General features: G+C 65.7%; 1 protein-coding gene across 3 annotated transcripts; it reads right to left on the bottom strand.

The window, feature by feature from the left end:
• Positions 1-204: 204 nt before the first annotated feature.
• Positions 205-12,386, bottom strand: DGKQ (diacylglycerol kinase theta). 3 transcript variants are annotated; one of them, XM_068543617.1, is made up of 23 exons: positions 11,974-12,386; positions 10,079-10,158; positions 9,249-9,348; positions 8,740-8,825; positions 8,534-8,659; positions 7,986-8,139; positions 7,837-7,908; positions 7,637-7,737; positions 7,280-7,533; positions 7,103-7,193; positions 6,913-6,967; positions 6,724-6,785; positions 6,272-6,422; positions 5,850-5,888; positions 5,137-5,252; positions 3,602-3,753; positions 3,253-3,401; positions 2,980-3,158; positions 2,597-2,697; positions 2,336-2,482; positions 2,132-2,243; positions 1,898-2,050; positions 205-1,591 (listed from the first exon to the last, which is right to left on the bottom strand). In XM_068543617.1, the coding sequence occupies exons 1-23, from the start codon at positions 12,269-12,271 to the stop codon at positions 1,439-1,441; spliced, it is 2,931 nt and encodes a 976-aa protein (XP_068399718.1). In that variant the 5' UTR covers positions 12,272-12,386; the 3' UTR covers positions 205-1,438. The 3 variants fall into 3 exon arrangements, with proteins under 3 accessions (XP_068399718.1, XP_068399719.1, XP_068399720.1); XM_068543618.1 differs by having other exon boundaries at positions 7,280-7,530; XM_068543619.1 differs by having other exon boundaries at positions 7,986-8,173; positions 8,740-8,779.
• Between the last annotated feature and the right edge of the window lie 4,943 nt (positions 12,387-17,329).

The following is a 17,329-nucleotide window of genomic DNA, read 5'->3' as shown; positions in this document are numbered from 1 at the left end:
GCAGCTGGGGCCGCAGCCCCGTGGTGGGTGTGGGTGTGCGACGTGGCCCCGGGTCCTCAACAGGCAGCACGTCCTGCAACTCAGCCCACGTCCCGCGGGCAGAGGGCCCTGGCAGCTGCTGGGCTGCCCAACCGGCCCCCACATCCCAGCCCTCCTCCCCCAACACACTGGCCTCAGGCACAGACGCAGGAGACGGCAGCAGGACAGGATGCCCAGACTATATTTGTCCCAGATATAAATTACGGTCACCTTCAGGTGATAAGTTACACATGAGGGAGGGGGTGCAGAGCCCACACAGCCCCTCCGGGCGCACACACTCGCTTACTCACAGAGGACACGTCCACCTGAACCACAATTTACAAGACAGTTCCTATCGACCAACGGGGCCCGCAAAGCAAAAGCTAATGCCGCCCCTGGGGATGCAAACCTGGGGGACACACACCAGCTACTAGAGGCACGTGGCGAGGACGGGCCGCCACCCACGGCTGTTCCGATGCACGTGTCTGGGCAGTTTTGGCACAAGCTTGGCGGGTACAAGGCTGGGCAGGGCCGTGTCCGAGGTTGAGGCCGAATGTCAGGGCAAGGCCACCACCCAGGGTGCGAGGGCCCAGCGGCAAGACAGCGCCAAAGGCAAAGAGACCAGACAATCAGGAGAGGGGCTTGTGGACCCTTCTCTGGGGCTTCGGGGGCTCCCAGGCAGCTGGGGTCGGGTTCTTCAGGGGGCCAAGTCGGGACTCTGGGCCGGCTAAACTCGGGGGCTCTGTGGTAGGGGCTCTGCGAGTGGCCCGCCAGACAGCCACGTCTGCATCCTGCGTCGCCAAGTCTCCACGTGGAGAAGCACGGAGACCATACGAGTCCCGTCTGCCCAGCAGCGGACACGGCACCCGTGTGCTGACTGTCGGCGAGTGGGAGGCCGAGTGCCGCGATGATCGTGTGCCGCGTCGACCTTGCTGATTAAAGCCGCTCCCGCTGCACGCTCTCCTCACTTCCTCTGGGCTCCCAGCCAGGCTCCTGCTACCTCCTGGGCACCACCTGGCCTCCTCGGGGCCCTCCCATCCCACCAGCCCTGTCGCTCCGGGGCCACCAGCCAGGTTCCGGCGGGGCCGGCCGGACACCACCCGGGCCTGGGGAGGCATGTCCCCCAGGACAGCCCTCAGTGGAGAGGGGAGGCCAAAGAGCTCGTGGCCAGGGTGTCCCGTGTCTGTGCCGGGCAACCCCAGGGCCCAGGGAGCCAGCTGCCCTGTAGAAGCAGCCAGAGGGGCAGCCCAGGGGGCATGAGGTGAGGGGCAGCACCGCCTGCCTCAAGGGGGCAGAGGGGCCCGGGGAGGAGTGCGTGCCCTCCAGGACAGTGGCCTGGGCCCCGGAGAGCCCCGTGCCCACCCATCACTGGTACGAAGTGCCCACTGCCCACCCAGCAGTTTGTGTGGCACGGGGACGGTCAGGGCTGTGGGCGAGTACATCCACCAGCGAGCGCTGCTCCAGGACCCGCCTCTCCTGGGAGTCCCCCTCGGGCAGGCGCCCCATCTGCTCGCACATCCTTGGGGGTCCCCACCTTCCTGGGCTTCTGCTTGGCCTTCCTGAGCATGTGGACCTGTCCCGAGACAGGCAAGGTCTGAGGGCTGTGCAATACTGCAGGCCACCTGGTGCCGGGTCCTAGGACGGCTGCTGCCATCTCAGCCCATCTTACAGAAGGGGAAAGAGCGGGGCATGCGGTGACCGCGGCTTGTGGGGAAGGGGCTCCCTAAGGGCTGGCTGGCCTCATCCAGCCCCATGACCTCCCCGAGTCAGGGAAGAACCAGCCGCAGCAGGACTGCCGGGCACCAAGGCCATGCCAGCCGCTCTGCGCAGCCGAGGCCTGCCGGCAGCAAGCCCCCTGCCCACCCCACGCCGGGCGTACCTTCGGGCCCGCGGCCGAGATGATCATGTGCCCGGGAGCCTGGACCCAGGGCTCGCCGTCCACCTGCACAGGGGTGGCCTTGAGGAGGGTGACACGGAAGTAGGACCCCTGGGCAATGCGGATGCCGGAGCGCAGCCCACCCTGGACCTGACCCTGGTTGGGGAGAGGGGGAGCCAAGCTCAGCGGGCCGCGGCGCCACAGCCCAGCCCCCCGGTCCCCCGCCCCCGCGCTCACCATGTGCACGACGCCCGTCACCCCCACCACCTCCAGCAGCCCGTCATCCATGCGCGGCTTCTCGAATCTCGAGTCACTGTCGGAGCCCCACAGGTCGGCCCCCGAGCCCCAGCTGCACCAAGAGGGAGGGGCACACAGGTCAGAGGGAGGCCGGGCGGGAGGCTGGAGGGGAGCCGGGGTCCCGGGAGCCCCGCATGCGGGCACCTGGGGATGTTGATGAAGATGAGCCCCTCGATGCTGGGCAGCTCCACCTCCTGCTGTTCGGCCTGCAGCCGGAGCGCCCTGTGCAGGCCACGGGGATGGCTGAGCTTCTGCAGCCCGGCCCGCACGTACACGCCCTTGTTGTGGAACCTGGCGGGGGACCTACAGTCACGGGGCGCCCCAGCCCCCGGCCACTGCTGGTGAACCCCCAGGAAGTACAGGGTCGCCAGGGCCAGCCCCGCGCCCACCCCTGCCCCATGGCACCTGCTCGTGAACTTGCCGGGCTCTTCCTCTCGCGCCTGGTGGAAGTCCAGGCTTAGCTCCGCGTCGATGCCAATCCCACAGTAGTTACTCATGTGCACGATCTGAGAACAAGACGCGTTCTCCCTTGGCCCCGGTCGGCCCCCACCAGATGCTCCCCGCCGCCCCCGCAGTGGGCCTGGCCTCCTGTCACAGAGCTGCTCTGTCCAGTGACTGCCCCACACTCAGGTTCTGAGCCGGCCATCCTCAGGCCCGGCACCCGTGTCCACGAGGGGACAGCGCTGGCGCCAACGCCAAGGCATGGCTGGGACGAGGACGAACACCTGGACGGACGTGGTAGAGAGACACCCGCCGGGGGCCACACCCCCTCCCGGGCACACCGGTACCTTGGGGGGCTCTGCGTCTGCCACGCTGTTCTCCCCACCGCCGGCCTCGTGAGCGTCCAGCAGGATGGTCCAGCGGTCCACGAGCACGGCGTCCGCCTCGTCCACTGACACCAGCACGGAGAACGGGTCCTCTCCACTGTAGCCCGCCCCCCAGCGGAGGACCCGGCCAAGGTCATTCCCTGGACACCGGCAAGACACACGCTGACTCTCCACGGCCACCCCACGCCCCGCCAAGCCCGGGGCCCCATCCCCCAGCGTGCCAGCTGGCCCCACCTGTGCCCAGGGGCAGGATGGCCACGGCCGGCTCTGGGCAAGCCAGACGGTGCCGCATCTCCTCCAGGGCGGCGAGCACCCAGCCCACGGTGCCGTCCCCGCCACACACCAGCACCCGGAAGCAGGGCACCTGGGAGAACACGTGGAACCTGGCGGCAGGGAGACAGGACGTGTCCCGGCACTGGCCACGGCCGCGAACAAGCAGGGACAGGAGGTCACCCCCGGGGCAGAAGGGGCCGCAGCTCATCCCCACCCAGGGTGCCCTCGAGGGTTCCAACCCACCGAACCCCAACCTGTTCCTGCTGGCCGGGGGGCGGGCACGGGCAGGCACCCCTTCTGGCAGGCTCACCCGGGCAGCGGCCCCCCGTTGGTCAGCTCAAAGACCTGGTGGGGGTTGAGCAGCTTCCGGAAACTGCAGAGCAGGTCGCGGCCCTTGAGGCCTCCGCTTCTGGGGTTCACAAACACCAGCAGGGGGCGGCAGTCTGGGGGCAGCTTCAGGTGCTGACAGATGGGGCTGCGTTAGGGTGGGCTGGCCGGCCCCCAGAGACAGAGCCGGGCCTCCCCCAGCACGCGGCCTGGCAGTGGCAGCCCCTGACCCTCAGCCCACCTGCCTGAGCCAGTCTGGGGCCGGCCCCTCCAGAGAAAGGCCACACGGCCACCCCACCTCTCCACTGCCTGCTCAGGCTGCATCCCACAGCAGAAGGGGCGCCCACAGACCCCTGGCCAGTGGGGCAGGAAGACACTGGCCAGCCTGGAGCTCTGAGCACATCGACCACGCCACAGCTGCCACGCCACGTGTCCTCAGACCACGCCCGCCGCCAGACCCACGTGGCCCACGAGCCTAGGCTGGAAGCCCACGCAGGACCCCGCCTGCCCCTCTCAGAGCCACCCCGCTGCCAGGCCCCCGCCCACCCACACGGCAGTCAGGAGGAGCAGCCCGGCTCACAGGGCGGCCCCACACCTCCCCTGGGCCACGGGACGAAGCCCGCCCCCAAACACAACGGCAGAAACAGCGCCCGCCAGAGTGGGCAGGGAGCAGGGGTCCCCACGTGGTGAGGACGGGGGCTGGGGTCCCCGCGATGGGGGATGCTGGGTGACAGGAGACAAACAGGCGCAGACACAGCGGGCAGCGGCCGCACACGGGCTCGGCCGTGGCTCAAGGCCGAGGACACACTGGGGTGACGTGTGAGCCACCGGGCCGAGCTGCCTGCGGTCACCACTTACCTGCTCACCCCAGGGCAGGCAGCTGCCGGGAGAGAGAAAGTGCGTGTCGGCATCACCCACCCGTCTCTGCCCGTGGAGCCGGCGGAGGGGGACCCTGACCTGCAGTGGCCGCCTCCTTGTCTGGATGGTAGGACAGGGCAGCAGAAACCTGAAGACGTGGCCCACCCAGTCTCAGACCCTGAACTCATTCTGCTCCAACTCTGCTGGGCCTGAACTGGGGCCAGGTCACCTCGGGGGCTCCTTGGGGGCCAGCAGGGCCAAGCAGCAGAAGCTGCTACTAGGGCACACAGCGCAGGGCGGGGCCTGGGGCACTGCTGGGGCTTTGGGACAGCCTCCAGGGTCAGGGAGCATCACCTACTGGCCGGAGGAGGCCCAGGGTGCGAGCAGGGCTCCAGAGGCCTCCAGGGCGGGAAAAGCGGGGCCAGGGCCCACGACCCTGCGAGGGCCGCACACACAGTCACAAACACAGGCCAGCCCTTAAGAGGCGGCCGCTGCAGGGCCAGTCAGCCAGCGTGCAGGCCTCTCACCATCGGACCCTGGGCCCCTCCCTCGGTGTGAATCAGCCGTGCACACAGACTCGGACTTTGCTCCAGCTGACCAAGTATTAGACAATCTGGCCGTGGAAGCTATGGCCCCAGGCCCCGCCCCGGCGCCACTCACCAGCACGTCCGGGAGCACCAGGGCGGTCAGCGGCCGGCCGTGCACAGCCGTGTCCCTGACCAGCATGTACAGCCGCTCGGCCTCCGCAAAGCAGGCCACGTCCAGCACCACGGCACCTGTGGCAGGTGGGCCGTGAGCTCGGTGACCTGTCCTGCCCCCACCCACACGGTGTCTGGGCTGGGGCCTCGCCTCCTCCCGCGGCCGAATGGCCCCAGTTCTGGCCACGGCCCACCTCAGGCCAGCCCGTCCCAAGGCGTCCCCGCAGTGCGTGACTCCCTCCCCCGGGGGGAGCCCCCAAGGACAGCCGGGCTCGGAGACAGGAGATGCCGGGTGGACAGAGCAAGGCCACCTGGAGGCAGGGTGGAGCAGACACGCACCCCCCAGGACCCGCGAGAGGCACGGAGCACGTTGGTAACTGCTATGGACCCACAGAGGGGAGTCGGGCCTCACGGTACTGTTCTCCCACTGGGGAGATCTGACGTTTCCCGCCATAAAAGACGGAACCCGTGAGCACAAGAGGTTGTGGAGAAAGCATTCTCTGCACCTCAGTCACGTTTTAGCAAAAGCATCACAGCCGTGAACCAGGAAACGAAACACCACCGTTTCCCCGGCTCACGGGTCCTAAACAAGGCGGAGCAAGAGGGCACGGCTGCCCCACCTACTCCAGGGGGTGACCTTGGACCCAACCTGACCACAGCCCGTGGGCGGCTCACCTTGTGTGGAGTAGACGTGGCTCACGGACACGAGGCCAGCTGCAAAGACGGGGGGGCAGGGCGGCAGGCTGCGGTCGGACGCCAGGGACCTGCCCCCCAGGCCCCCGACCCAGGGCCGCCACCCCAGGCAGCCCCACCCGGCCTCCCAGGCCAGGAATGAGTTCACACCACCCAACAGCGCAGCTCTCCCAGGAAGCGCCCCCCCCACTCCAGAGGAGGTGATGGGGGCTGGGCCCCAGAGGTGAGGACAGAGACCCTCTGGGCCAGGAACCAGCTCGGCAAAGGCTCAGCCAGGGCTTGGGGGGCACGGGGGAGCAGGGGGACACAGCCCGGGCACGCAGCCCAGCCCGCACACCCGCCCTCAGGACGCCCGCCCTGCCCCTCACCCGGCCAAGCGCCCGGACCAGCCCAGGCAGTCGCACCTTTGCTGGCCACAGCCTCGTCCAGCAGACTGCTATACTCCTGGGGGGACCGGCCGGGGGGCAGACCACCCACGAACAGAGAGACACGTGGGGCCACCACTCTGCTCTCAGCCACGTAGAACCGCGTCTGGCTCATCTGCCGCAGGGACGTCTGTGGGGAGGGGGACCGCTGAGCAGAGCACTAGGGGACGGGCCTCCCCACCCCCCCCCCCCCGGTCCACAAAGGGGGCCGAAGGGAAGACGCCCCGGGCTAAACGCCACCGAGATGGGAAAGGAGAGGAGAGGAAGGACACACGGGGAACTTGCGAAGGGGAGGCACTGCTGGCCGGGACGCTTAGCTGCCCGCCAGCATGGGCTTGTGTCCTACGGGCAGACAGACTCCCTCTCTACGAGGTAGAAGCCATGTCCAAAGGCCAGCCGTTCCCCAGGGGCCAGTGTCCACACCCACTCACCTGCCGGATCTCACGAAGCCGGTCAAGCAAGGGCTCCTCGTCCGCCAGCACCGTGCGCTGGACTGCAGAGTTGAGAGACACCACTATTAGCCCCAGGCCCTGCGGCCACCTCCAAAAGCACCTGCCCTGGGACCCCGGGCGCCTAGGGGTAGGACTGGTCAGGGTTTTGACTACAGGCTGCCCGCTCACCTTGCCTGCTGCCCATGAGTACCTCCACCAGCTGGAAGCTCTTCTGCCCCTCAGCCTGTTGGGGTGGAGTTCAGGGCATCAGGCCTGGACCAGCCCTAACGCCCCCCCCCACCCCACCCCACCCCACCCCCGCCTCCCGAAGACCCACATGGGGCCACCACGCCAGGCAGGGCGGGCCCAGCACACATACCTGGCGTCCCAGCAGCGGGAGGACCTCCAGCACCACAGTCCGGGCTGTGCTCTGCGGCGTCACACGGATGGACACGTAGGCCACACCCACCCTGCAGGGGACAAGCTCAGGAGCTGGGGTCGCACAGCCCCCACCCCTCCCTCCCGCCGCGGACGCTACCGGGGACCTGGGTCTCACTTGAGCCAGGCAGGGTAGATCTTCAGGACCTCCTGGGTGCGGGGCAGAGCGCAAATGATCCAGGCCTCGGGAATGCGAATGGCGCTGGGAACGTCTCGGGCCCCTGGGCCTCTACTGCCTTCCTCCTGGGTGGTCCCACCACTCCAGACCTTTCCCGAGGCCCCGGTGTCGCCAGCCAGAGCGGGTGCGGGGAGCGCCTGCAGCTGGAAGCCCTGAGGGTCCTCCGTGATGTAGTAGGCCCGCAGCGCCGCCTCCTTAGAGGGGGGGTGGGGGTGGGCGTGAGCGGAGCCAGGCCACCGTGGGTCCCCGCAGCCCCCCAGGGACGGGCCTGCGAGGCGGCTGCGGGGTCCCTCTTACCAGCACCTCCTGACTCTTGGCCAGGCGGGAGACGGTGATGGCACGAAAGTAGTTTCGCTGCACTGCGTCGTTGCCGTCAAAGATCTTCAGAGTCTGCTTGCCTGGGCCACAGGGAAGTGGGTGCAAATTCGTGGAACGAGGCACGGGAAGGGGGAACGGGGCATGGGATGGGGGGCTGGCCACAGCTAAGGGGCACTTACTGGACTCTAGTGCCATCACCTCTCTACCTGGGCCGGCGGGGGTGCTTCCGTCCACGCTGTCATCTCCCTCCCCTGTGGGACGGTCACAGCTGGCCTCAGTCAAGGCCCGGCCCCCACCCCAGACGCCCGCTCCCCGCCGCCCTGCTCACCCGGCTCTGGGGCCGTGCTCTCGGAGATCCGAAAGCAGTGCATCTTGCTGAAGTTGCGGGACAGCAGGCGCACGCACGCCGGCGGCAGGACCATGGTGCGCAGGCGCCCGAAAGTGCACTCGGGGGCGAGAGCCGCGGAGCAGACCGAGTGGGCCTGGGGGAGAGGGCACGGGCTCGAGCCTGGGGTCCTGGTACAGGAGAGGACCTGGGTCCAGGCCGGCCCTCAGTGATTCCCCGGGAGCCCACACTTAGCTCCCACGGGCCGGTGGCGCCACCCCCAACCAGAGAGCCCTGAGTCTCCCCTGCACAACCGAACCCCACCCCAAAAGCCGGAAAACATCCCGATCCAAACGAGCTGTCCCCAGGACCCAGGACCCCCGCCCCCCCATCCCGCTTTGCCACTGGACGATGCAGCCCGCCCCACAGGTCTTGGCCCCGACCTCCCTCCCGCCCAGCCCCGCCCCGCCCCGCCCCCAGAACCCCAGCCCCCGCCTCACGCGGACCCGCGCCTCTCCCGCCCCGCCCCCAGGGCCTCCGCCCCGCCCCACCTGGACGCCGCACCACTCGCAGCGCACGCCGGCCAGCACGTCTGACGAGCCGCAAGTCTTTCGGCAGACCTCGCAGCGCGCGCCCGAGGGCAGATTTCCCTCGCGCCAGTGGTGGAGGTGCGTGTCCTGCGGAGAGGGCTGTCAGCAGGCTCGGCGCAGCCTCTCCCACCTCCCCGGCCCTCTGGCCCCCGGCCCAGCGCACTCACGTGGTCCCGGTGCCCGTCCTGGTGGCACTGGCGGCAGTCGCTGCAGGCGAAGGGCACACAGTCGGGGTGAACGTGCAGCTCACACACTGGGGGGCGGGCAGGGTTAGGGGTCTCTCGCCGCTGCCCACCGACCCTGCCAGACCCCTTCTCGCCGGCCTCTCTGCTCCCGTCTGGGGCCGCCCCTCCCCTGACCGCACATTCTTTAACCTTTTGGGGTACGACGTGCGAGACAGGAGCAGTCCCCCCTCCCTCGGCGTGATGGGGACCAGCTTCTCCGCTTCTCTCCCCTCCGGGCCCACCTCAACACGCAGCCTGCGCCCCTGCGGTCCCCTGAACCCGCCTCCCCGCCTCCCCGCCTCCCCGCGCGGGCAGCTCCAGAATCCCCGAACCCCACCCTAGAGCTACCGCCTGACCGCAGGGAGGGCTGGGCCACCCTGGGCAGCAGAGGCCAGGTCCCTGGTGAGGAGGGAGTTAGACCCCAGAGGAGCCAGGCAGGCTCCTGGCGGTACCTTCGCAGCGAACCCCGGGTGCCTCCAGGCCCTTTCGGCACACGGCGCAGAACCTGCGCTTGTAGAGCCCCCGGGGGCCGAAGCAGTGGGCCACCGGGACCTGGAAGGAGCAGAGCTCGGCCTCAGCCTGGGCCCTAAGGCCTGGCAACCGGGTCCCCAAGCCCCACTTCCTCTCTGTCCCAGGGAGCTCCCATCAGCAGCCCTGGCCACCTGCCTGACCGCTATACACCACCCCTCAGTCCTCCCGAGCACGATTAACAGGATGCTGTGCGTGCCTCAGCCCCTCGGTGCTCCCAAGGGGTCCTGCTGGGGACTGCCCTGCATGCTGACCTCCCCATTCCCTGTGCAGGACCAACTCAGGGCTGCCTGGGCCGTGATCTCAGACAGCCCCCTCTGCAGCTCAGGCCCCAGCTGGTCCTGCCCAGGCCTGATCCAGCTGCACAGGTGCTGACCACTCCCCCAGGCCTATTCCCCTCCGTGATACATTTCGGGCCACATTTCGGGCCACCCGGATAAAGGACAGGTGGAGGAGGCCCACCAACAGGCAGGAGGGGCAGTGCTGGGTATCAGGGACCCTGGAGAAGACAGGGTCAGAACCATCGGGAAGTGAGGCCCAGCTGCTGCCCTGGGAGGGGCTCACAGGCAGGGATGCAGTCTGCAGCTCAGGGACCCAGACCAGCACAAGGGAACACTCCCACCCCAGCCCCCCAGTGCTTGGGCCACTGCCCACCCCATCCGACATGCCGGCCTGACTCCCCACCACAAAAGCTGGCCTCCCTGACCCTCCGCACCCTCCCCCGAAGGTGCAGTAGCCCAAGCTCCATACGTACGCGGACCAGGCTGGGTGCCACGCTCGTACACGGGGTCTTCACGTGCTTCAGGCACTTCTCGTGTGACATGAAGTTGCAGACTATGGGAATGAGAGCCCCGTGAGTTGGCCCCTGTCCTGCCCAGGAATCAAAAGACCCCAGGTCTTGGCACGCGGGAGGGAGGCCGCAGCCAGTGGGACCGCCAAGGGCCGTGGTAGGGTGCCAGCATTCTGTGACGGGGCAGATGGCCTATCACAGTGGGCCCACCCTCCCAAAACTTCCTAACCCTAACCCTAGTCATAGGGGTAGGGAGAGGGCATGGAGACAACCTGACCCTCTGTCCCACCCCAGAGAGCCCAGAGCGGGGAGCAGGGCCCTGGTGGCTCTGACCGTCCTGGATGACGGTGTGTTCTGGTGTCCCAAGAGTCCCCCGTCCAGTGCCCTATACACACACGCACACACAGGCCCAGTTCTTTCAAGTCTCTGCTGGGGGGGTGGCGCAGGCGGGCACTTGGCCAGCTCCTGCACCTCTACCTACCCCCTACACCAGCTTCACCAGGGACACCCTTCCCTCACTCCCCACAACTGCATACACCCCTAATTACCCCTCCCACGTACGATGTGCCTGCCCAGACCACAGCCAGTCTGTGATAGACCAGGATCCCCCCAGCCCCCCGAGGCAGGCAGGGTGGCTGGCCCAGTGAGGGCTGCACCTGCCCCTGCCCAGGGAGTAGACAGCCCAGAGGCTCCAACAGTGGTGAGCTATGCTCACAAGGCCCACAGGGGCAGCAAGGGGGCACCCTATCCATCCTGGGGAGGCATGGGGCCGGGTGAGGCACCCAGCCCGGCTTGGCTGCGGGCAGGCGGCACCCAGCTTCCTCCTCTGGCCCATGCAGATGGTCCCTGCTCCCCCCACATGCTGGGTGCTCCCTGGCAGGGGAAGGGGCTCTTCCTCCCATGCCCTTGTCAGGCCCCTCTGCTTGCCGAGGTCACCAGCTCATTCTCCAGAGTTGGGGAGAATGTCCGCACAGCTGCCCAGTGAAGGCCTCCACATCACCCCCATTTCCCTTCCATGAGCTTCTTCGCCCCTCAGACCTAGTGCGCACCTTCAAGAGGCCATACCCACGAGGGGGACCTGCCACTTCCCCCGGCAGAAGGCATCCTGTGTGAGGCGCCCGTTCTCCTCTGCAGGATCCAGCCTGAGTGCTCCCTCTGTCCCCAGAGCCAAAGGCCTGTCTCCCTGAGCAGGGCAGAGGCTCCCCGCCCCGTCCCCTGCGGAAATGAGCAGGACTAGAAGAGCCGACCCTGGAAGCACACGTGTCAGCTGCCCAGGAGCCAGAGGAGGGAGGGCCTCCTCACCCAGCCAGGCCGGCTTGGCAGCGGGGTGTGAGCCCTGTTGGGGCATGTCACACTCGGGGTGGCAGGCCTGGCCCAGCTCTCTGGGAGTCTGAGCCTGGGCAGCGCCAGCACTCAGACCCTGTGGGCAGCAGTGTGCACCCAGGAGAGAATGGACCAGCACCAGCCCAGGGGAGCCAGTGGCCGAGGCCAGCCCTGCCTGGCCACACTGCTGCCCCTTGCACCTGCTCAGGGTTGGCTGGCCTCATCCCCAGTCACTGCACCTGCCCTGCGCAGCCGCGACGTTCTTTCCCCACTGGATCCCAAGCCAGGTGAGGGCGCCTAGGGAGCAGACCTTTCCACCGTCCTGGGGGAGGGGCCGCGGCCACTGGACGCCCCCAGACCCCCGCAGGAGCTGGTCCACATCACCTCCACGGGGAGGTCTGGGCCTGGCACACCCCTGCCCCGAGGGGCAAGGGGCTCTATCCTGGGGAGGCCATTGCTGGAAGTGCAGAGGTCAGAGGTGAGGTGCCCGTTCTGGCCCAGGTACTGGGGTCTGCGATGGGGTCGCGGGCGCTCACCGTCACACAGGATGCCGGCCAGCCCCCAGATGAAATCGGAGCAGAGGTGGCAGAAGGTGGGCTTGGTGAGCGTCACCTTCCTGAAGCTGTGACTCGGCGCGGCGGGGCCCAGGGGCCTAGCGCCCGCCCGCTCCGGCCCCGACCCTGGCCCGGACCCCGGCCCCGACCCTGGCCCGGACCCCGGCCCCGACCGCGAGCGGCTTCCGGCGCCCAGCTCCGGGCTGGAGGTCGGGCTGCCCTGGCGCGGGGAGCCGCCGCCAAGCCAGGCGCGGGCCCCGGGCTCGGCCGCCGCCGCCATCCCCGGCCAGGGCAGCCCGAGCCCCAGTGGAGGACGACTGCGGGATCAGCGCTGCGGGCAAGAGGGGCAGCCGTCCCCAGCTGTGCCCCGCGGTCCGCGCCGTGCTTCCGACTGCGCCTGCCGTCACTGCGCAGGCGCGCACCCGCGGGGCGGGGTCTGGGGCGGGGTCCCGGCCCTTCGGCGGGGCCGGGGTGGGGCCTGCGGGATGGGGGCGGGGCACGGGCGGGGCACGGGCGGGGCGGGCCTGCGGAGCAGTGGGTGGGCCGAGGTCCGAGGTCCGAGCTCCGCGGCCTCCCGGGCAGGTGGATGGGTCCGGTGGCCCGACGAGGTCCGATGGCCGGACGAGGCAGGCACACGACCTGCAGACACCGACGCGAAGTGTTTGCACCTGCGGCGCCCGGGCACGCGCCTGCGCAGACGGACGCCTCCTTCGCGGCACCGGGATCCCGTTCGCGGCCCGCGGTTGCTCAGGGCGACCCGGCAAACGTGCGGCACTGCCCCAGGTCCCCAGAGTGGGGTCTGGAGGCCAGGCCCTGCCCTCGGGAGCCCCCGTCTGGAGTCAGAGGGGCGGGGAAGGGTTTGGGGTCTCGGGGTGGGGGGGTCCCAGGGTGAGGTCCGGGGAGGAGCCAGGCCCTCTGGGCCCCAGTCTGGGCGTCCATGGTGGAGGAGGAAGGCGATGGAGATGGCTCTGGGGCCGGGACGGCCTGTCTGCCCTGTGTGCTCCCACCAGCCGTGCATGGGCGGCTCAGTCTGCGGGGTCTTCGGACGCGTGGACCCTGCCCCGCCGCGAGCAACCCCAGGCGCCCGGCCCCTGTCCTCACCACAGACGGGGTGGTTCCTTTCAGGAGGCGCTCCCTCCCATCATCTCTCACTTGGGAAGCCCGAGGGGCTGGCATCCTTCCCTCCGGGCCCCGACCTCGTGAGCGACCTAAAGCGACCCCACCCCGGGCCTCCCGGACCCTTCCCCGCTGTGAAAGACCCGCCCCCACCGCACTCCCAGGGAAGGCAGTGAATCCAGCCCTTGCCCTGCCCACCAGCGTTGTCTCGAGGACAGGACGTGTGGGGGTCGCGTCCACGCAGGTCACCCTGCCCCATCGCCCGACAGCGCTCCGGGGTCCCCGCCCCTGTGGGCCTGACCGCGGATTGTAATGCGCGTCGCCGAGCCGGGCGTCGTGGGCCAAGGCGCTGCCGGGGGACCTGCCTGATCCCTGCTGCGTCGTTGTGGGCTGCCCTCCCTCGAGACAGGCCCCGACACGGCAGGGTGAGCAGGGGCTGCAGAGCCCCAGAGGAGGAGGAGAACGGGGCAGGGGACACAACCACGGGAGGATACTGTCCTGGGGAGGGCGTAGTAGGGAGGAAATGCCTGGAAGTGTGTTAGGCCTGCTGGGAGGAGCTGCGGAGGCAGGAGAGAGGGAGGGCGGCGCCGGGGCCGGGCCCAAAGACGGGAGCCAACCCCTGAGGGCGGGGGGGGGGGGGAACTCAGCCCCCAATCCTGTTGGAGCACCGGCTGTGCACCGGGGCGCTGGGCTGGCACCCTTGCCCACCCTGGGGCTGAGTTCTGGGGCAGACAGACAAGAGCAAACTGAAAAATAAGGCGGGAAACGCCACTTGGTATCTCAGTGCCTGGCCGTGGACGGAAGGAGCCAGGACTGAGCTACCAGGAGGACAAACATCCAAACAGGGGAAATGGGGTGCAAAGCCCTGGGGCAGTGATGTTGGAAAGGCAAGGACATCCCTTCGCCTGGGGCTCCCCAGATGGGCCCCTGCGCCCTGGAGCATTTAGCTCGCTGCCAGCCCCCTCCCTCCTCCCCACGCCCTGAGGCCACAGGGCCCTGACTGCCCACACTCCTCCTCCTCTCCTCAGCAACCCCCAACCAGCCCCAGGCCAACCTGCTTCTTGGCCCCGGGAGGGTTGTGACCCAGCCATGGTGCCTGTAAGAAGCAGAGGTTTCTATTGAAGCCCACTCCCCATAATCCAAACCAGCTGACTTCTAAGGACGCAGGATTTCAGGACATATCTTTCTCCATTTGTGAGAAAGTGGAGTCCAGGAAAAACATCTTGAAAAGAAAAATCCACGTCTGACCATTTCCGCAGACTTTAACTGCTTTCTGATCCAGCATAGTAACTAAAATGGCAAACATACTTCCACCAAACCGTCCCCTGACCTCCTTGGAATACCTTCCAAAATAATTAGCAGCTTCTAGATGAAGCTTAAATCTAAACCTCTCCTTGGGACACATAACAAAATTCCAGACAGGCAGCTTAAACAACAGACATTTATTTATCTTGGTTCTGGAGTCTGGAAGTTGGAGATCAGGGTGCTAGTGTGGTTGGTTCTGGTGAGGGCCCGCTTCCTGGCCTGCAGACACCATCTTTTGGCTGTGCTGGCACATGGGGGTGGGGACACTAATCCCATCATGGGGCCCCACCCTCACGACCTCATCCAACCCTAATTATCCTCAAAGGCCCACCTCCAAGTGCCATTACATGGGGGCTAGAGTTTCAGCATATTAATCAGTGGGAGAATCAATGTTGTTTAAGCCACCCAGCTTGTGGTGCTTTGTGTGGGAACCCAGGCAAACTAATGTACACACAGACCTGCCAGCCTGCCTGGAAGGCCCAGAAACAGCCAGTCTTGCATTATTTGGTGACTGGCCTGTGTCACCCAACGTTTTGTCTTGAGTTCCACTGAGGGTCTTTTTGTTGCTGCTCAGGTCACGGGCATGTAAGGGTCTGGTCCGCTGTTGGGGTCCTGCCTCTCAGTCCTTCTGCACCAGCGGGCTTGGGTGTTGGTGCCAGACTTTGGCTGTTATGGAAAATGCTTCTGGGAACATTCTCGTCCATGTGTTTGGATACCACACATACATGTCCTTGTGTCTGCTGAAGTAGGACGTGCTATGTTCACTTGTAGAAGATGATGCCAAACAGCTTTCCAAGAATCCACACAAAAATAAAAGTTCATACTTCCACCAGCAATGCGGAAGACTTTTGCCAACCCTGGACACTAACAGTGTCACAATTTCAGCCTTTCTGGTAAGGATGCAGAGATGTCTGTGTGGCTTTGGCTCTTGTCCGGTGGCGGTGGGGAGAGAGGCCTGCAGCTCGTCCTGGATCTGTCTGTCATCTGCAGCTCTTCCTGTGAGGCTTGGTTAGATGTCTTGGTCACCTTTCTTTTTTTTTTTTTTTTTAATTTATTTATTTTTGGCTGTGTTGGGTCTTCGTTTCTGTGCGAGGGCTTTCTCTAGTTGTGGCAAGCGGGGGCCACTCTTCATCGCGGTGCGCGGGCCTCTCACTATCGCGGCCTCTCTTGTTGCGGAGCACAGGCTCCAGATGCGCAGGGTCAGTAGTTGTGGCTCACGGGCCCAGTTGCTCCGCGGCATGTGGGATCTTCCCAGACCAGGGCTTGAACCCGTGTCCCCTGAATTGGCAGGCGGATTCTCAACCATTGCACCACCAGGGAAGCCCTTGGTCACCTTTCTGTTGAGCGTCTTTTTCTTATTGATTTGCAGGAGTTCTTTATGTATTCTGGAGGTGATTCTTTTATTGGTTACAGTCAATTGTCAGTATTCTCAAAGTCATGCTCTATGTGGTCTCCGCAAACTCTCACCCACGGCTCCTGGGGAAACAACGGCTGCTTCCTGCCAGCCTCTCGTCACGGCGTTTTCCCCGATGAGTCAACACAAAAAGACCACTTGGAGAACAGACACCGTCGTTGGCTCGTTAAGCACCGACCCGGCCGACAGCGCTGTCCCTCGGCCTGGACGGAGCTCGCCCGGCACACGGGTTCCTCCGCAGGGCACGTCCCGGCCTCCCGCGCTCAGGACTCTGGATGTGACGAGCCCTGGGCCGGGGGCCACGGAAGCCGCAGAATCACCACCGAAAGCACAAGAGCGGAAACGCGGCCCCGAAGGGGCAGGAAGAGGGCTCGCTCACGGGTGAGCAGAAGCGAGAAGGCAGGGCCCGTCGCCGCTGCTCCGTGCACGTCCATCCGCGGACAGCCTTGAAGGCGCCGCGAGCGTTGACGACGGTGGGACAAGCGGGTCTTCGCGAACAGGCGGACTCGCAAAGACAGGCTCCGTGAATATTGGGAGGGACCGTGTCTGCATCCCCCCCACACCTGGCTGGTCCTGCCACCCGCTCAGCGGTGGCTCTTGGTGAAGGCCTCCTTTGTTTCCTCTCGGCCAGCTGGGCAGCCCTTTCCCTTCTGGGGAGGGCCTTTGAGCCCTGCTCCACGAGCACCTGCCGCCCTGAGACGGCGAAGATGCCCGAGTCTCAGGAAGAGGGCGGCGTGCTGTGCGGCCTCAGGCGCGTCTCCACTTGTCCGATGTACCACCAGGTAAATGTGGGGCTGGGCCTGCCCAGGTGTGGGGCAGCCTGAAGTCAATGGGACTCTCTTTAAGAAAAAATGCAGAATTATTTTGATAAAATTAGAAACACACGTATTCAGAATGAGAGAAAAAAATCACAACAAATTAAGCATGAAAAATATCGATAAATGGCACAAACATCACAAAATCTAGAAAAAGCCCACACCTTTTATTCATAACTGCCTGCTACTCCGCTGTGATTCTTTTTTCATCCACGTTCTTAAAACATTTTTTGTCCCTGCTGCGTGGCTTGTGGGATCTTAGTTCCCCAACCAAGAATTGAACCCGGGCCCTCGGCAGTGAAAGCCCAGAGTCCTAACCACTGGACTGCCAGGGAATTCCCTCATCTACGTTTTAAATTGTCTCTTTTTATAACAATTTTGCAATATCATTGTCCAGGGAGAAAATAAAAAGATAATTTAGTCCCTCCAGCATAACTGATTGAAAAAAATTGTCACTGCTATTTTACAAGACTTTCTGCTTGACAACTAGTTGCTGGTTGTATCGCATACATTGTTAGGACTACTGTCACAGCTGGAGAGAACGTCGTCAAGTTTCTTCCATAAGCTGGGAAGCCTCAGGGTTGTGTGCTTTTCCTGGGCCATGACTAATCTAAAATGTCCCTGCTGATCTGACGAAGCTTCTTACATCATGTCCTTGTCACACTGGCTGTTAGGGTCCACGTTATCT

The sequence above is a fragment of the Eschrichtius robustus genome, chromosome 4, assembly GCF_028021215.1.
Source record: "Eschrichtius robustus isolate mEscRob2 chromosome 4, mEscRob2.pri, whole genome shotgun sequence".
NCBI lineage: Eukaryota > Metazoa > Chordata > Mammalia > Artiodactyla > Eschrichtiidae > Eschrichtius > Eschrichtius robustus.
The sequence above is the reverse complement of the archived record's forward strand: the minus strand, read 5'-3'. Positions and strand labels throughout refer to the sequence as shown.